General features: G+C 39.8%; 1 protein-coding gene across 1 annotated transcript in view; it reads right to left on the reverse strand.

Annotated features, from left to right (window-relative positions):
- Positions 1-96: 96 nt before the first annotated feature.
- LOC101511831 (uncharacterized) overlaps positions 97-721 on the reverse strand; it is a 1,592-nt gene continuing 967 nt past the window's right edge. Inside the window, exon 2 of the mRNA XM_073365474.1 lies at positions 97-639. Within this exon, the coding sequence (XP_073221575.1) occupies positions 112-639 (528 nt within the window). The 3' untranslated portion in view covers positions 97-111. The remainder of the gene's footprint in view (positions 640-721) is intronic.

The raw sequence follows: 721 nt of genomic DNA on the forward strand, positions 1-721 counted from the left end.
ATAACACACTACAATAGTAACTACCATAGTAACCGACCATTTATAGAATAATTATCTCAACTCGTAATAAAGGTAAAATGTAAAAATAAAATAAAATAAAATGTGTGGGTGTTACATTCTACCTACTTCAAATAGTTTCGTCCTCGAAACTTGACCCCTAATGAGGAAAATGCGGGTCTTACAATAAACCTGGTTTTCTTTCCTTATACGAATTGCATTCATCCTCTGATGCCTGCTACCACTCATCACATAACCAAGATCCTCAAACTTTGAAATCTCTTCCGCAGAAAGACCCACTTCTCCTCTACGAGGAATACGTTTCCCTTGTTGAACGTATTGCGCAATAGCATCTCCTTCACCAGGCCTAAGGGCACCACCATAGCTGATATGCCCCTCAGCTTTGGGCAGAGGCATTGGCCCAACCTGTGGTTCGTCATCCAAAGCAGGTTTCTTCTGTGACTCAAACAATTCCTTTAACTTTAGAGCCTCAGCATTAATCTCAGCCATCTTCACTTCATCAACAATTGCTGCTTTATTCTTAGTACCATCACAATCAGAACCTGACTCATTCTCTTCCGAACTCTCACTTTCCGCTTCAGAACTTTTCTTTGTTCTTTTACTGCTCCGTTTGGATCGAGACTGTTGGATTTTGAATTTCAAAAACTATTTAAAATTCACAATTTATGCCACCGAAGATATTACTGGGTTGAGTCGCGGACTA

The sequence above is a fragment of the Cicer arietinum genome, chromosome 2 (genome assembly GCF_000331145.2).
Source record: "Cicer arietinum cultivar CDC Frontier isolate Library 1 chromosome 2, Cicar.CDCFrontier_v2.0, whole genome shotgun sequence".
NCBI classification, from domain to species: domain Eukaryota; kingdom Viridiplantae; phylum Streptophyta; class Magnoliopsida; order Fabales; family Fabaceae; genus Cicer; species Cicer arietinum.